The sequence below is a fragment of the Polypterus senegalus genome, chromosome 3 (genome assembly GCF_016835505.1).
Source record: "Polypterus senegalus isolate Bchr_013 chromosome 3, ASM1683550v1, whole genome shotgun sequence".
Classification (NCBI taxonomy): Eukaryota; Metazoa; Chordata; class Cladistia; order Polypteriformes; family Polypteridae; genus Polypterus; species Polypterus senegalus.
Window position 1 is genome coordinate 28,155,218 of NC_053156.1, and position 13,406 is coordinate 28,168,623.

The 13,406-nt window shown below is 41.8% G+C and overlaps 1 protein-coding gene across 4 annotated transcripts in view; it reads right to left on the reverse strand.

The window, feature by feature from the left end:
• Positions 1-13,406, reverse strand: part of LOC120524957 — a 46,343-nt gene that overhangs the window by 9,742 nt on the left and 23,195 nt on the right. For 3 of the 4 annotated variants that reach the window (XM_039746866.1, XM_039746865.1, XM_039746864.1), the window contains exon 2: positions 4,802-4,913. In XM_039746866.1, coding sequence (XP_039602800.1) covers positions 4,802-4,899 — 98 coding nt within the window. In that variant the 5' untranslated portion in view covers positions 4,900-4,913. Of the gene's footprint in view, positions 1-4,801; positions 4,914-11,924; positions 12,073-13,406 lie in introns of those variants that run through there. The other variant, XM_039746861.1, reaches the window with a different exon arrangement.

Consider the following 13,406-nt stretch of genomic DNA (forward strand, 5'->3'; position numbering starts at 1 on the left):
TGAGTCTTTAACAGCACTCTGGAGGAATTTTGGCCCACTCATCTTTGCAGAATTGTTGTAATTCAGCTTGATTTGAGGGTTTTCTAGCATGAACCGCCTTTTTAAGGTCATGCCATAGCATCTCAATTGGATTAAGGTCAGGACTTTGACTAGGCCACTCCAAAGTCTTCATTTTGTTTTTCTTCAGCCATTCAGAGGTGGATTTGCTGGTGTGTTTTGGGTCATTGTCCTGTTGCAGCACCCAAGATCACTTCAGCTTGAGTTGACGAACAGATGGCTGGACATTCTCCTTCAGGAATTTTTGGTAGACAGTAGAATTCATGGTTCCATCTATCACAGCAAGCCTTCCAGGTCCTGAAGCAGCAAAACAACCCCAGACCATCACACTACCACCACCATATTTTACTGTTGGTATGATGTTCTTTTTCTGAAATGCTGTGTTCCTTTTACGGCAGATGTAACGGGACATTTGCCTTCCAAAAAGTTCAACTTTTGTCTCATCAGTCCAAAAGGTATTTTCCCAAAAGTCTTGGCAATCATTGAGATGTTTCTAGCAAAATTGAGACGAGCCCTAATGTTCTTTTTGCTTAACAGTGGTTTGCGTCTTGGAAATCTGCCATGCAGGCCGTTTTTGCCCAGTCTCTTTCTTATGGTGGAGTCGTGAACACTGACCTTAATTGAGGCAAGTGAGGCCTGCAGTTTTTAGACGTTGTCCTGGGGTCTTTGTGACCTCTCGGATGAGTCGCTCTGCGCTCTTGGGGTAATTTTGGTCGGTCGGCCGACCACTCCTGGGAAGGTTCACCACTGTTCCATGTTTTTGCCATTTGTGGATAATGGCTCTCACTGTGGTTCGCTGGAGTCCCAAAGCTTTAGAAATGGCTTTATAACCTTTACCAGACTGATAGATCTCAATTACTTCTGTTCTCATTTGTTCCTGAATTTCTTTGGATCTTGGCATGATGTCTAGCTTTTGAGGTGCTTTTGGTCTACTTCTCTGTGTCAGGCAGCTCCTATTGAAGTGATTTCTTGATTGAAACAGGTGTGGCAGTAATCAGGCCTGGGGTGGCTACGGAAATTGAACTCAGGTGTGATACACCACAGTTAGGTTATTTTTGAACAAGGGGCAATTACTTTTTCACACAGGGCCATGTAGGTTTGGATTTTTTTCTCCCTAAATAATAAAACCATCATTTTAAAAACTGCATTTTGTGTTTACTTGTGTTATATTTGACTAATGGTTAAACGTGTTTGATGATGAGAAACATTTTGTGTGACAAACATGCAAAAGAATAAGAAATCAGGAAGGGGGCAAATAGTTTTTCACACCACTGTATGTGTGTGTGTATAATTAATATTATATATATATATATATATATATATATATTAATTACACACTAGCAGACCTGGCGCACTTCGCTGCACGTTTAACCGGTTAGTTTTGGCAGCGGATCGTGGTTTTTCCAATCTGGACATCCTGTCTTTTTCAGATTCTTTTAACCGCCTGGTTTCGGCAGCCAATCGTCCTTTTCCCAATCTAGAAATCCTGTCTTCTTTAGATTCGTTTAACCACCTGATTTGGGAAGCGAATTGTTTTTTTTTTTTTTCTAACGTAGAAGTCGTTTCTTGTTCAGATTCGTTTAAATCGCCTGGTTTTGGCAGCCAAGCGCTTTTTTCCCAACCTAGAAGACCTCTCGAGATCCGTTTAATGGCCTCGTTGATTGCATGTTTTCCAAGGTAGTTTCAGTACTTGCACGGAGTCTTCTCCCCTTTTATGAGTGACTGTGTGAGTACTGCGTGTACTAAACAGTAAATTAGTAAAGGAGAAAGGACTAAACACTAAGGAAAAAGAACGCAAGACCGCGTCAGCTCGAAGGAAATGAAGTGAATGGGAAGGGAGTTGATCACGTGACTCCCCCACCCCACTTAACTCTCAATCCGTCCACAAACACAGTCTCTCGGATCCAGACAGACAGACAGAGATAAGTAACAAAAAGTCCACCTTATGAGGAGGAATTAGGAGTTATAGTGGACTCTAAAAACTTCGACTTCTAGACAGTGTTCAGAAGCAATTAAGAAGGCTAACAGAATGTCAGGTTATATAGCGCCTTGATGTGTGGAGTACAAGTCACAGGAGGTTCTGCTCAAGATTTATAACACACTGGTGAGGCCTCATCTGGAGTCCTGTGTGCAGTTGTGGTCTCCAGGCTACAAAAAGGACATCATAGCGCTAGAAAAAGTCCAGAGAAGAACGACTAGGCTGATTCCTCATAACTCATCCCCTGTAGCCCTGAAAGATTAAAAGAGCTGAGCCTTTACAGTTTAAGCAATAGAAGATTAAGAGGAGACCTGACTGAAGTGTTTAAAATTATGAAGGGAATTAGCAAAGTGGACCGAGACTCGGACTTTATAAGGAGTTCATCAAGAACACAGTTGGAAAGTTGTTCAGGGAAAATTTCACACAAACATTAAGATGCTTTTCTTTAGACAAAGAACCACAGACAATTGGAATAAGCTACCATGTAGTGTGGTAGACAGTAGGACTTTAGGGACTTTGAAAACTTGACTTGATGTTTTTTGTAGAAGAATTAAATGGATAGGACTAGTGAGTTTTGTTGGGCCGAGTGGCCTGTTCCCATCAAGATTGTTCTGATGTTCTATCAGAATGGTGTAATTTCCTGTAAAAAAGTCCAAAAACGGCTTACAAATGACAGTGTTCTGCTTCTAGAAGGCTAAAAATATGGGGAGGGGAACTTAAAAAAAGCTCACCATTTTGCATAACTAGACCTCAAGAGGTGTTGAATGGTATATAATATGTGGGGGTTTTCCTGTACCGGTAAATCAGGCGGTGATTTCAAAGCACAAAAACACATCAGAATTTGCTTTCTGACCTTCACCCATATACAGTTGTGTTTGAAAGTTTGTGAACCCTTTAAAATTTTCTAGATTTCTGCATAAATATGACCTAAAACATCATCAGATTTTCACTCAAGTCCTAAAAGTAGATAAAGAGAAACCAGTTAAACAAATGAGACAAAAATATTCAACTTGGTCATTTATTTATGAAGGAAAATGATCGAATATTACATATTTGTGAGTGGCAAAAGTATGTGAACCTTTGCTTTCAGTATCTGGTGTGACTCCCCCTTTGCAGCAATAAGTACAACTAAACGTTTCCGGTAACTTTTGATCATTCCTGCACACCGGCTTGGAGGGATTTTAGCCCATTCCTCCGTCCAGAACAGCTTCAACTCTGGGATGTCGGTGGGTTTCCTCACATGAACTGCTCGCTTCAGGTCCTTCCACAACATTTCGATTAGATTAAGGTCAGGACTTTGGCTTGGCCGTTCCAAAACATTAACTTTATTCTTCTCTAACCATTCTTTACTAGAATGACTTATGTGCTTAGCGTCGTTGTCTTGCTACATGACCCACCTTCTCTTGAGATTCAGTTCATGGACAGATGTCCTGACATTTTCCTTTAGAATTCTCTGATATAATTCAGAATTCATTGTTCCATCAATAAAGGCAAGCCGTCCTGGCCCAGATGCAGCAAAACAGGCCCAAACCAAGATACTACCACTGCCATGTTTCACAGATGGGATAAGGTTCTTATGCTGGAATGCAGTGTTTTCCTTTCTCCAAACAGAACTCTTTTCATTTAAACCAGAAAGTTCTATTTTGGTCTCATCCGTCCACAAAACATTCTTCCAATAGCCTTCTGGTTTGTCCACGTGATCTTTGGCAAACTGCAGATGAGCAGTAATTTTTTTTTGGAGAGCAGTGGCTTTCTTCTCGCCACCCTGCCATGCACACCATTGTTGTTCAGTGTTCTCCTGATGGTGGACTCATGAACATGAACATTAGCCAATGTGAGAGAGGCCTTCAGTTGCTTAGAAGTTACCCTGGGGTCCTTTGTGACCCCGCCGACTATTACACGCCTTGCTCTTGGAGTGATCTTTGTTGGACGACCACTCCTGGGGAGGGTAAAAATGGTCTTGAATTTCCTCCATTTGTACACAATCTGTCTGACTGTGGATTGCTGGAGTCCAAACTCTTTAGAGATGGTTTTGTAACCTTTTCCTGCCCGATGAGCATCAACAACTCATTTTCTGAGGTCCTCAGAAATCTCCTTTCTTCGTGCCATGATATACTTCCACAAACATGTGTTATGAAGAGCAGACTTTGATAGATCCTGTTCTTTAAATAACACAGGGTGCCCACTCACACCTGATTGTCATCCCATTGATTGAAAACACCGGACTCGAATTTCACCTTCAAACTAACTGCTAATCCGTGAGGTTCACATACTTTTGCCACTCACAAATATGTAATATTCAATCATTTTCCTTAATAAATAAATGACCAAGTATAACATTTTTGTCTCATTTGTTTAACTGGTTTCTCTTTATCTACTTTTAGGACTTGAGTGAAAATATGATGTTTTAGGTCCTATTTATGCAGAAATATCAAATTCTAAAGGGCTCACAAACTTTAAAGCACCACTGTAAGTATACCTAGGCGATGCATACCATTTCAGCTGGTTAATTATAAATCCGTCATTTCAAGCAGTAATAACCATTGGCACATGTCTTGTGTATATTTTTAAAACAACTTACTTATATCTTAATAAACAAAATATTTCAGTTTCTACCAAAATTGTGCCCGTTTCTGGGCGATTTCAAACTTCTTCCAATGCTAGTATAGGTTTACTCATCAACCGGTCACTTCTAAATTTTGTGGAAGGGCTTATTACTGCCATTGAGAGAGCAAGAGAGACCCAAGTAGGGGCGTCCCAGCCTACCTGCAGTGATTCAGCAGCAGCAGAGCAACACCAGCGAGAAACAGAAGCATCAAAACAAGAATGACGATTAGGAAAGTGGAGTGTTGGCTGGCATCCATCCCTGTGGAAGTACCTAAAGACAAGAGATCAAAAGTATGAGAGAGCATCTGGGAAGTTCTCAACAGTTCAGAAATGTCTACATCACATAAGGCAGATCTCAGGCTACTTGTGAAGAGAGACCCAATGGGGTGACTGCACCATCAAAGATTTACAGATGAAAAATGAGGAGCACTTTGAAGAAACAATGAATGACTTTGAGTTTTGATTAGTAAATGTGTAAATATATGAAACAATGAGACACATAAGAGACACATTGAATACTGTTGAAGACAGGCAAGAGAACAATTTCAAATATTTCCTCTCTTGTCCCGCTTGTACCTTCAGCACCTTTCCTCCGTATCTACGTGCGTGAACGTCTCTCAAGTGTGTTCCTGTAAAGCTTACTTCTCAAGCGGCATCATCGTTTTTTTCAGGCGCCTTCCCCACTTCCAGTTCACTTGTATGCTTTGTCTTTGAAGGCGGGTGGGCACAGTGGGTAGCGCTGCTGCCTCCCAGTTAGAAGACCCGTGTTCGCTTCCCAGGTCCTCCTTGCGTGGAGTTTGCATGTTCTCCCCGTGTCTGCGTGGGTTTCTTCCCACAGTCCTAAGACATGCAGGTTAGGTATCTTGGTGATTCTAAATAGTCCCTAGTGTGTGCTAGGTGTGTGTGTGCACGCCCTGCCCGAGGTTTGTTTCCTGCCTTGCGCCCTGTGTTGGCTGGGATTAGCTCCAGCAGACCCCCGTGACCCTGGAGTTATGATATAGCGGGTTGGATGATGGATGTCTTTGAAGGTGACTAACTCGGCATGCCTGCTATGCAGTTTTGCCTCCTCATTTGTTTAACACTCACACTTCTTTCAATCACGTCACCAAAGCTAAACTGACCAATCGTATTACACTAAGAGGACAGGACATACAGAGGCCTTAGTGTTTTATTATATTACTAACGGTGTGTGTGGGGTTTTCGGGACCAAAAAAATTTTCCCTAGCAGTTTTACTCTATTTGTGAGCTTACGGAGGTGTCGGCTATCACTTTAAGAATAACCCAGTGCAGAGGGCATGGACCCACCTCCTGCTTGCAAAGACACTGGCGATACCATATCGCTGGCATATGAGTCCCGTTAATCTTTGTCTACCTGGAGGTGTTTTCTTGAGACAATGTTTTTAGTGAAAACTTTAAGCTTTGCCATCATATTTGCGAAGGCGTTTTACTTGAACTTTGTTCTGCCGAAGTGATTGCTTCCTTTCGACGTTGCGTCTCTTTATTGCTGTCATTAACACGACGTTTGCTGCACTCGAAACGATTTAACAGTGCCTGCATGCGCCATCTAGTGGCTGTGGTTGAGCATGAGCAGAGCATACTGCTCTATACATACACAGGTCTTTTGTTTATATATGTCTAACAGATAAAACTCCATCTTTCCATCCATTATCTAATCCGCTATCCCTGTGACCCTGTAGTTAGGAGGTCTGCTGGAGACAATCCCAGCCAAAACAGTGCGCAAGGCTGGAAACAAACCCTGGGCAGGGTGCCAGCCCACCGCAGGGCACACACATACACACCCAGCACACACTAGGGACAATTTAGGATCACCAATGAACCCATCCAGCATGTCTTTGGACTGTGGCAGGAAACCGGAGCGCCTGGTGTTGGAACAAAACTCTTCAGCCATAGGGTCTTATCTGATCCTATTTGTCTTTTCTTTTCTTGTAATTTTCTTTTAGACATCTTGTAAAGCACTTTGATTTTCATACAAATAATGTAGCTCAATCTATATATACGGATTTAGGTCGTTTTTTTCCCTAGAATTTGCATTCTGGTTGATTTTGCAACCTCTCTCATTGCGCTTCATATCATAGTTCGCTGGCAGGATTGATATATTCTCATTAATCCGAGACAGAGGCTGTGGGGCAAGGGGGGGGTAAGCGCGACATCAGGAGTGGGGAGCCGGGCAGAGCCCTCCTCGCTGTCCGGTTTCACTTCTAAACACACACTATACTAGCGATGGGACGGCTAGTATGATATACAAATAAAGGTTGTTGTTGTAGGGGTCCTCGGTATTGAACTCGAGAACCACTTATTTACTGGAACGGGCAACATCTTCCTTTTAAAAAAATCAAATAATCCCTTCCGGCCATGCCATTCTGAATTGACTCACACTTTGCATTTTGTTATGGATGCCGCAGGGCCTGATAGACCAGAAACTGTTGGATAGACTTCTACATCTGTTTGTGCATTCTCCCTGCATGTGGGTAGGGTTTTCTACCAGGTACTTGTAGTTTCTTCCCACATTTCAGATATGTGCATTTTACACTAATTTTAAATTGGCCCGGTGCGAGTGCTTTCTCGAGTTGGACTCTTTCTTCTGTGACAGAATTCTCGGACTGGAAATATTTACAAGTTGCACCCAACATAATTTTAAGCTCAGGGGGGTATTTTTCATATGTGGATTACTTGTTTAGCTGGATGTAATTGTTGACAATTTGGTATGATCCTTGATCTGTAGGTTTTTCAAAACTCTTGCTGGATGTGTTATCATAGCAGCACATCCAAATCCGAACAAACCTGCTCCAAGCAAGTTTGAGATGTAAACAAGGATTAGCTCACACACTTAATCAATCAGTGTCCGTGCATGGAATTCATTCAGCCATGGCTTTGCCGTTCATGAATGAGCGACCAATTGATATTGGTACGCAAATTACAAGACAATTTCATATAGAGAGGGTTTCGCACGATCAGCAAAATCCTTTATTGCTCCCAGAGGAAATTTTTTTTGAAAGATACTGCTTTAGCCGAGGGGGAATATTGTACCTCAAAGATTTATTAGCACCTTCTATTCAAAGTCAAACTCGACGATGTCAGGCTCTCACAACCACACAAACAGTATGCATTGTTTTGAGGTTTTTTGCAAGCAGCACATACACATATATATATATATATATATACATATATATATATATATATATATATATATATATATATATATATATATATATATATATATATATATATATATATATATATATATATATATATATATATATATATCCATCTAAAAGTACAATTTGGCAGGCAATTCGTGAAGTCTGTTAGGCTCTGAAATATTTCCTTCAGGTTTTCATAGCGTTTCCTGGACACCTGTGTGTGCAGACAATAAAAGAGGCGTTTCAGGCCATTGCAGGTAGCTAATACACAGACAAAAACACCCGCAGTTCCATAAAGAATCTCCCAATCAGCCTAACATTCTCATTTCCCAGGATTTCCAAATGTGATTGGGGCACATGGGACTGATCGGAGTGGAGTCTGATCAAACATTATTTGGAAAATGTACCTCTCCTCCTGATGAATAATCAGACACAGTGTCTTCATTGAATATTTGACCATCGTCAGTATCTCGTAGGTCAGACACAAGTTCTAGAGATAAGACATTCCCTGCAACTGACCCAACAAAACAAAAAGGAGAGCTATATGGAACATACCTATGGCACACATTGAGGACAAATATATGCAATGACCATCCTTTACTTAAAATGAAGTGACCACTGCATTTTGCCACTGGTTCTGAGGAGGAGCTTCCCCCAGGAATGCCCTCAGAAACAGGGCGATGGGCATTTTACTGGATAGCCAACTCTTCTGTAGGGGTTAGGACAGGACCGCGTGGACCTCCACCTGTTTTTTGCTTGTCTGCCTTCTTATTAGCTTTAAAATGAATGTTTTTTATATTATATACGATTCTCTATATCTCAACAATTTCTTTAAATAGTTATATACCAATATTTACCAGTTTGAAGTATATTCTTGTACTTCACTTTAACCTGTTCGCATGTTCCCCTTGTGCTCACGTTTGATCTGGAATTATGACATATTAAATAAGAATTAATCTGACACATAGGAAATGAAACTCTGCTTTCAGTAAGTTCAATGTACCCGCGTTTAATCTGTCGGCCACTTTTTGCCAGCCGTCTTTTCTGGTTTGGGTTGCTTTTGCAGTGTTACCCCTTGTGCATATTAAATATTGAAATCCTTTGAAGTAACACACACACACGTACGAACGCACAGCTTGTGTGTGGAGAAAAAAAAAAAAAATGCTCCTGTTCTTTCGTCATTGTGTTCCAGCCTATCAAAGACTTGCTGGTCATGTCTTCTAGACTCAATATACAGGTGCCGGTCATAAAATTAGAATATCATGACAAAGTTGATTTATTTCAGTAATTCCATTCAAAACGTACACAGACTGATGTATTTCAAATGTTTATTTCTTTTAATTTTGATGATTATAACTGACAACTAATGAAACTCCCAAATTCAGTATCTCGGAAAATTAGAATATTGTGAAAAGGTTCAATATTGAAGACACCTGGCGCCACACTCTAATCAGCTAATTAACTCCAAACACCTGCAGAAGCCTTTAAATGGTCTCTCAGTCGAGTTCTGTAGGCTACACAATCAGGGGGAACACCGCTGACTTGACAGCTGTCCAAAAGACGACCATTGACACCTTGCACAAGGAGGGCAAGACACAAAGGTCATTGCTAAAGAGGCTGGCTGTTCACAGAGCTCTGTGTCCAAGCACATTAATAGAGAGGTGAAGGGAAGGACAGGATGTGGTAGAAAAAAGTGTACAAGCAATAGGGATAACCGCACCCTGGAGAGGATTGTGAAGCAAAACCCATTTAAAACTGTGGGGGAGATTCACAAAGAGTGGACTGCAGCTGGAGTCAGTGCTTCAAGAACCACCATGCACAGACATATGCAAGACATGGGTTTCAGCTGTCGCATTCCTTGTGTCAAGCCACTCTTGAACAAGAGACAGCGTCAGAAGCGTCTCACCTGGGCTAAAGACAAAAAGGACTGGACTGCTGCTGAGTGGTCCAAAGTTATGTTCTCTGATGAAAGTAAATTTTGCATTTCCTTTGGAAATCAAGGTCACAGAGTCTGGAGGAAGAGAGGAGAGGCACAGATTCCATGTTGCTGGAGGCCCAGTGTAAAGTTTCCACAGTGATGGTTTGGAGTGCCATGTCATCTGCTGGTGTTGGTCCATTGTGTTTTCTGAGGTCCAAGGTCAACACAGCCCTCTACCAGGAAGTTTTAGAGCACTTCATGCTTCCTGCTGCTGACGAACTTTATGGAGATGCAGATTTCATTTACCAACAGGACCTGACACCTTTACATAGTGCCAAAGCTACCAGTACCTGGTTTAAGGACCATGGTATCCCTGTTCTTGATTGGCCAGCAAACTCGCCTGACCTTAATAAATATGCCAGACCCAACAATTCAGAAGAGCTGAAGGCCACTATCAGAGCAACATGGGCTCTCATAACACCTGAGCAGTGCCACAGACTGATCGACTCCATGCCACGCCACATTGCTGCAGTAATCCAGGCCAAAGGAGCCCCAACTAAATATTGTACATGCTCATACTTTTCACGTTCATACCTTTCAGTTGACCAACATTTCTAAAAACCCTTTTTTTGCATTTGTCTTAATTGATATTCTAATTTTCCGAGATACTGAATTTGGGACTTATAGTTGTCAGTTATAATCATCAAAATTAAAAGCAAAACATTTGAAATACAGCATTCTGTGTGTAATGAATGAGTCCAATATACAAGTTTCACTTTTTGAATGGAATTACTGAAATAAATCAACTTTGTCATGATATTTTAATTTTATGACCAGCAACTGTATATGGGCTTTTCACTCAGCGCGGGCGCGCGCATTCATCTCGGATGATTAGATCCAGCTCGACTAATCTACCACGCAGCTGCGTTTGAAAAACCGACGTATCCCGGATGAGTTTCACCGGTATTAACTCATCCAAGATGAGGCATCTGATCTCGGATGATTTAAGCGACGTACGGAAAATACCCAGGGTCCATCTGTCTGCTGGTCTGGCTTTTGTCCGTTCTGGTGCTTCACTCGCTCCGAGCCACCAGGTGGCTCTCTGCTACCTTAAAAACTAGTTTTTTTTTTTTTTTTGTTTTTTTTTGTTAAAGTTTTAGTCTTTTGAACACATTTTGCTTAGAAAAACTGGTCCAACAGTGTGGATGTAAGGTGAGTGGTGAAAGCTGGACTTTGTAGAAGTGAATCTCACACGTGCATGGAAATGCCAACCCGTCTGGACAATACTTGAGGACTCTCCATTAAACAGGTTAGCAGATTATGGATGTTTGAAAGTCGACATCATCTTTTCCTTGACAATGCTAAAGCGCGCTATTGATAATTTGACATACGCGGAACCTTAATTGAGTTTAGCGACAGAAGGGAGTACACTACATCAAGACATTCTAGACATATCTCGATTGAACAGATCTCTATCATCATGTAAGCAGGAGTTCATATCAGGAAATTTCAATAAAGTTAATTGATAGATTGTTTAAGGGAGGAGAAATTTGGTGGGTGGAGTAGAGAGAGATAAAGATAGGAAAAAAAAACAAAACACAGAAGTGGTTTTTGTGTAGCTCAGTGCGGTATGTCCACAGTTGTGTTCTTAAAGAAATAAATATAACTGGCAAATAGTCCACAAAACTGGGGTGACCATCTCTTTGTGCCTTTTCACACATCGAAGACCGAAGTCGCCCGCAAGACAAGAAGAACCGACGCCGAATTCTGGTAAGGAGAGTAGCGGATTCTTTACACCCGCTCTTACAAATCATATGAATAGATAACCAGGAGTCATATGCCTTTCCCGAGAGCATCTGGAGTAAAACAACAACCCAGTCTGAGTGGCCAGTCCGCCGAGGATCGCGATCCCTCATGCCGGGACACCCAAGGGACGCAAATCAGGGAAACGCGACGGGCGTGTCCGGGATGAGGGAGAAAACTGGAATGGGGAAAGAAAACGAGCGAGACGATGGTACGCACAGCGCAGCGGGCGGTGAATTCAGTCGTACTCCTAAAAATTCACTGGATATACGGCGGCTATACTGACGTTTAGAAGAATAAATTAAATAAGTGTTATTTTAGGCTTTTGTAATCTCAAGCGCTCATTGTGCTAGTGTAAACAAGAGGTGAGGAGCAAATGACAAGCTAAAAACCGACTTACCCGAAGCTGATTGTGCGTCTTCTCGCGTCCAGTTAGCCATGTAGGCGAGACCTTCACCTGCGAGGAAAAACTCTGATCCAACTTCACGCCATAATTAGCAAACACAAGGGAAGCAGTTCGAAGCGGAGGTCACGGCTCGTTGCAAATTAACAAGATTTAGCGCAATTAGGGAAGTATCCGGTATTTATATCCGAACAATTGATTTCGTGCTTTTAAGATGTTGATTTTATGATCGAATACGAGTAATGGATTAAAAAAATTCCTGCAGAGGTGGGGAAATGCACGAATTTAAATTTTAATTCAAACACGGAACACTAGCCTCGAATCAAAACGTCCCATATTCCTCTTTAGACTTGCAGGGTAAAGTTGAATGTCATGTCATTTTCTAACCCGCGTAATCCAGCCCTTTGGGGTGTCTAGAGGTGAAACCTGTCCCAGCTAGCAGAGAGCGCAGGGCAAAACGAACCCTGGACAGTGTGCCAGTCAGCCGCAGGGTTAACTCAAACTCGCCCCAAACACACACACACACCGACCGGTTTAACGTCACCGATTCACCTAACCTATACGTTTTTGGACAGTGGAAAGAAACCGAAGCCCCTGGAGGACACCCGCACTGTCAAAAAAAAAGCCAGCCGGTTCTTTAGAGCAATGCCACAGGGGAACCATTTTGATTCCCAAAAGACCCTTCCACATGGAGGTACCAGAAAGAACCTTTTTTTTTTTTTTAGATCTATAACAGGCTCTGTACAGTAAATGGCCATGAATAGATACTACCAGATTTGAAAAATATGGGTGAGGATTTGAAAAGGACTCTTGCTGCTTATAATAAACACAGGCTAAACCAGATTTTCTTAATTTGTTCTCCTGACAGATTTGCCAGATTTCCAAAATCACAGATCAGGACAGCCACCATTTCAATCGACCAAAAAAAAAGGATAATTTAAATAAAATTATAATTATTGATATACAAACAGGTAGGCAGTGTGGTGTGGTGATTAAGGCTTTGGACTTCAAACCCCGAGGTTCGGATTCAATTCCCACTACTGACACTGTGTGACCCTGCACAATTTACATGACCTGCCTGTCCTCCAACTGGAAAAGCAAAAGAAATGGAACCAGTTTTATCATAGATTTTCCAAGTCATCTTGGATAAAAGGTGTCAGCCAAATAAGTATGTCTATATAAAAGAAAACCTATATAAAATAGTCACAGAATAATCACAATAGTACACCTACAAGTAGTAATGCAATATTTCAATGCAAATTAAAGTAACATAAATAAGAATATATGGTAAAACATGGGTAGCACGGTGGCGCAGTGGTAGCGCTGCTGCCTCGCAGTTAGGGGACCCAGGTTTGCTTCCCGGGTCCTCCCTGCGTGGAGTTTGCATGTTCTCCCCGTGTCTGCGTGTGTTTTCTCCGGGTACTCCGGTTTCCTCCCACAGTCCAAAGACATGCAGGTTAGGTGGATTGGCGACTCTAA